The following is a 5,268-nucleotide window of genomic DNA, read 5'->3' on the forward strand; positions in this document are numbered from 1 at the left end:
AAAAAAAAAAAAAAAAACAGCTTATCAAAAGAACACAGGAGCCAACATGAAAGAGTTCCTAATGGCCAAAGCTTTGTAATAATTTGAGCAACAAAGTAATAATAGTGTTAGATTACATCCTATAGAATAAAATAAATAACCAAGAGCTCAAACTGACAGGAATTATGAATTAAATAGAGAAGTGATAGCTCTAACACTCAGTAGATGTCCAATAAATAAATGTAAAAGTAAGAAAGAAAATAAAGAATCACCATTAGGTCAGGCGTGGTAGCTCACGCCTGTAATCCCAGCACTTTGGGAGGCCAAGGCAGGTGGATCACCAGAGGTCAGGAGTTTGAGACCAGCCTAGCCAACATGGTGAAACCCCATTTCTACTAAAAATACAAAAGTTAGCCAGGTATGGTGGCACACGCCTGTAGTACCAGATAGTAGGCTGAGACAGGAGAATTGCTTGAACCTGGGAGGCAGAGGTTGCAGTGAGATGAGATTTTGCCACTGCACTCCAGCCTGGGGGAGAGAAAGAGACTCTGCCTCAAAAAAATAAACACACACACACTGTAGCTATAAATGTCACAGACAAGCCTCACCAGTAGATGCTAATATCAGCAGGCAAAAATTTGAAGAGAAACAGGACTTTCATAGTCTCAAAAGTACCCCAAGATACTTATCAAATATGGAGAGACAAATGGTACCTTCGCAGCAGAGAAACCCTCCCTATGCCAACTTAAGTCATCAAGGTGAATATTATCATCAGTAAGGTATATCAAACATCATGAATTTCATGTCAATACACTGAGAACACATCATTATTTTTGTAGTATTCTTACTAAAAATGCATAATCTCATTTCAGTCATGAGAAAACACTGGGCAAACTCAAAGTGAGGAACATTAAAATAATGAACACTTCAAAAGTGTCAAGGTCATCAATGACTGAAAGTCTAAGGAAATATTACTGGTAGACTAGAACACAAGAAGACTACAAACAAGTAACAACTAGATGCTATAAAGGTTCTGGAATACAAAGCAGACAGAAGAAAAAGTAGTAGAAAACAGAAGTATAAGAAAAAGTAATAAAATTCAAATAAGGTCTATAGTTTGGTTAATAAAGCATACCAATGCTTATTTCCTGTTTTGATAATTTTATAGTGAACTGTTAACAGAAGTGGAGTGAGAGACAAAAGGAAACTACTATATTTGCAACTTTGCTATAAGTCTAAAATTAGTTCAAAATAAAAAATATGCTGGGCACAGTGGCTCACACCTGTAATCCTAACACTCTGGGAGGCTGAAGAAGGTAGATCGATCGCTTGAGCTCAGGAATTCAAGACCAGCCTGGGAAACGAAGCAAGACCTTGTCTCTAATAAATTTTTTTTTTAAATTAGTCGGGGCTAGTGGTGTGCACTTGTAGTCCCAGCTACTCAGGAGGTTGAGGCAGGAGGGACTGCTTGAGCCCAGAAGACTGAGGCTGCAGTGAGCTATGATCGCACCACTCACTCCAGCCAGGGCAAGAGCAAGACCCTGTCTCAAAAATAATTTTTTTCTTTTCAGCCTGTGTCAGCAGTGAAAAATATAACAGATTAGGGAGGTTTTGCCCATGCTTAAGGTTTAGAAGGTGGCTCAGCACCCAGTAGAGGCCAGTGTGACCTAAGCAGGAATGTCTGTGTTTGCCAAGAGGAAGATGAAATAATGAGGAAAGGTCAGGCTGTTTGTAACATCAGACTTGCTGAGGTTTCTAGAGCTCTTCCTGTTCTAATTAGGCATGGTTTTAAGAAGACACTGCAGAGTTCTAGCCAAGCACACAATTTCAGCAGCCTCCTTCCTACCTTCTTTGTAAAAATGCTATCCTAAGAATTACTAGTTAATGAAATTGGTAACTCACAGGAAAAAGGAGGGACCATACATCCATGATACTTACTATTTAAATTCTTTGATAAGATTTTTGTGAATCTTCATGCAGAAATCCTCCACTGTGGTCCTGGAGTAAGGAAGCACCACTGGGGATGTGTAATCTGGTAACTGGCCTTTGGGTTTGGTATAACTAAAATAGAGAAGACCTAAGGGTTACCACCTTCTTAAGAGTATCTCATGTGTTGAATGTATACCAACCCTCCATCACCCCTGACATCAGACCAGGACAACCTCCAACCTGAAGAAAAAGTATCCTTAGACACTTTTTTCCTCCAACCTGAGGAAAAAGTAGATAATAGGAACCAAGTTACTTGTTTTTCCAAAAAAAGAGCCAGATTTTTCTGCTCAGATGTACGTTATATAGTAGGAAAAAGAAAAAAAATTTTTTAATTAAAAGCCAGATTTTGTTAATGAGCTCCAGAAAGTATCATTTTAGGACAGTCTGGTTTAATTCCTACAGCAACATTACCCTATCCACAAAGACTTACATTCTCACTAGTTTCAGGTAGTCCCAGATCTTTTCCAGTAGGTCATCAAAATTCCAACGGTGATGGGCAGAGATGGGTACACAGTGAGGCACCTTATAGATGATATCCAATTCCTCAATGGAGATTTGGTCAATCTTATTTAACACATAGATACAGGGGATATAAACTCTACAGAAGTTGAAGAAAAACAGGGTATTAGTCTGGAGTTGTTGATAAAACTGTCAGCCTGTTGAACAGCACACCCTTACCCATACCCAACTGACGCTCTCAAGAGGGATCATAAGTAGCAGATCAGCCAAAAAAAAGGAAAAAAAAAAAAAAAGTGAACTATGAGTTGAAAAGCAATGAGTCAGGCCCTAGTACCAGCCATAAAGCTAATTGCTGGGAAAGCATGCTGCAGTGGAAAGAACACAAGCTTTGAAGTGTTCAGACTGATTCTAATCCCAGCTGTGTCATTTTCTAGACACAGCTGGCCCTCCATATATGCAGGTTTTGCATCCTTGAATTCAACCAACTGCAGATCAAAACCCACAGACACTGAGGGTCAGCTGTACTACACCATTTTATATAAGTGACTTGAGCATCTGCAGGTTTTATTATCTGCAGGGGGTCCTAGAAGCAATCTTCTGTGGATATGAAGAGATGATGTTATGTGTCCCTGGGAAAGTCACTTAACCTCTGAGTCAGTTTCCTACAAGACTGTTTTAAGGATATAATTTATAGTATTTCATAATTTTTAAAGACTAAAAAATAAATGTTTTAAACACAGCATCTACCAATGTCATATTCCTAGTGTCCAATCAATGACAGCCAAGGTTACTAATAATTAGGCAAGCCACAACTTCTCAGGGTTTAACTGCCTCACTTGTAAAATGCCTAACTGAAAACACTGGCTTCTGGTTGTTTTCAAATGAGGAGTAAATACATTCATCCAACATATAGGAACAAATGACTAAGTGAGCAACTAAAAATATTATATACAAATGCTACAAGTAATTTTAACAGTGCCTTAACTTTTAAAGTCTAATATCAATGGGCTGGGCATAGTGGCTCATGCCTATAATCCCAACATTTTGGGAGGCCAAGGCAGGCAGATTGCTTAAGCTCAGGAGTTCAAGACCAGTCTTGGCAATGTGATGAAACACCACCTCTACAAAAATACAAAATTAGCTGGGCTTGGTGGCACACACCCATAGTCCCAGCTACTCAGGAGGCTGAGGTGGGAGGATGGATTGTGTCTGGGAATTCAAGGCTGCAGTAAGCCATGATCACACCACTGCACTCCAGCCTGGGTAACAGAGCAAGACTCCGTGTCAAAAAAAAGGCCAGGCACAGTGGCTCACTCCTGTAATCCCAGCAGTGTGGGAGGCCGAGGTGGGTGTATCACCTGAGGTCAAGAGTTTGAAACCAGCCTAGTAAACATGGCAAAACCCCATCTCTACTAAAAATACAAAATATTAGCCAGGCGTGCTGGCAGGCACCTGTAATCCCAGCTACTTGGGAGGCTAAGGCAGGAGAATCACTTGAACCTGGGAGGTGGAGGTTGCAGTTAGCCAAGATCACACCACTGCACTCCAGCCTGGTTGACAAAGCAAATTCTATCTCAAAAAAAAAAAAAAAGATAAGAGCACAACTGGAGTTAGGATAAAATTCTGCCAATTTCAAGATGCAATACTCTTTCCATCACAAGGCTTCAAATTCAGTCAGGCACAGACTGCACACTCAGTCAATACCTGTTTCCTTCCACCACATCAATGAGGTCATCAGCTGTAGCATCACTACGTAGAGTCACATCGGCATTATGAATCTTGTATTCGGCCAGAATGCTTTTCACAGTTTCAGCATCCAGCTCACTCTGGGGGCACTGAAAGGGAAAAGAAGAAAACAAGTAAGAACAAAATTTAAAAAAAAAAAAAAAAAAAAAAAAAAACCTCCCCAAGTGTACCTAGATCCATGTACCTGGAAAATTCTAGCTAAGATGCGAACTCATTACTAAAGACATCCCAGATGAGTGTCACTGACATTTAGTAGAAAATAAATGTCCAATCTCCAAGGAAAGTGTTACACACTGAACTGTGTTCCTCCTTCCCCCACCAAATAATTAATAACCCCAGTATCTCAGAATGTGACTATATTTGGAGACAGTCTTTAAAGAGGTAATCAAATTAGAATGAGGTCATTAGGGTGGGGCTCTAATCCAATACCGGTGGTACTAATAAGAAAAGGAGCTTAGAGGCCAGGCACGGTGGCTCACGCCTATAATCCCAGCACTTTGGGAGGCCAAGGTGGGCAGATCACGAGGTCAAAAGATCGAGACCATCCTGGCCAACACAGTGAAACCCCGTCTCAATTTCTTTAAAAAATAAAGTAAAAAAGGAGCTTAAGACAAAGACACACAGAGGAAGTCACCATATGAAGTCATATGTGGAAGCCAAGGAGGGAAGCCTCAGAAGAAACCAACACTGCCATCACCTTCATCTTAGACTTCAATCTCCAGAATTATGAAACATAAATTTCTGTTGTTTAGCCACCCGATCTGTGGTACCTTATTATGGCAGCCCTGGCAAACTAACACAGAAATTAATCCTGAATGCCCAAACTCGAACAGTATGAAAGGATAATGGGAAAGATATTTTGGGCAAGACAGCTTAAACCTATCCCAGTCAAATAATCTGGGCTCTAGAGTGTTACATTTAGCAGGAAACTCTCAGTCCTCAATTCTCTGACAGAGAAGCAGCATTTGACAGAACTGGTCATTCCTATCTGAAATACTTTACTTGGCTTCCAGTATTACAAAGACTTTCATTTTTCTTCTCTCTCTTTGTCTAAGTCTTATTTCTTTGAGTATCTTTTCTTTTCTTTTTTTTTTT

At 40.1% G+C, this 5,268-nt stretch overlaps 1 protein-coding gene across 1 annotated transcript in view; it reads right to left on the bottom strand.

Moving 5' to 3' along the window:
- Positions 1-5,268, bottom strand: part of DRG1 (developmentally regulated GTP binding protein 1) — a 38,877-nt gene that overhangs the window by 5,913 nt on the left and 27,696 nt on the right. The window contains exons 6-8 of the mRNA XM_017499537.2: positions 4,132-4,262; positions 2,399-2,566; positions 1,918-2,040 (exon numbers count right to left, since the gene is read on the bottom strand). Coding sequence (XP_017355026.1) covers positions 1,918-2,040; positions 2,399-2,566; positions 4,132-4,262 — 422 coding nt within the window. The remainder of the gene's footprint in view (positions 1-1,917; positions 2,041-2,398; positions 2,567-4,131; positions 4,263-5,268) is intronic.

The sequence above is a fragment of the Cebus imitator genome, unplaced genomic scaffold (genome assembly GCF_001604975.1).
Source record: "Cebus imitator isolate Cc_AM_T3 unplaced genomic scaffold, Cebus_imitator-1.0 Scaffold258, whole genome shotgun sequence".
Classification (NCBI taxonomy): domain Eukaryota; kingdom Metazoa; phylum Chordata; class Mammalia; order Primates; family Cebidae; genus Cebus; species Cebus imitator.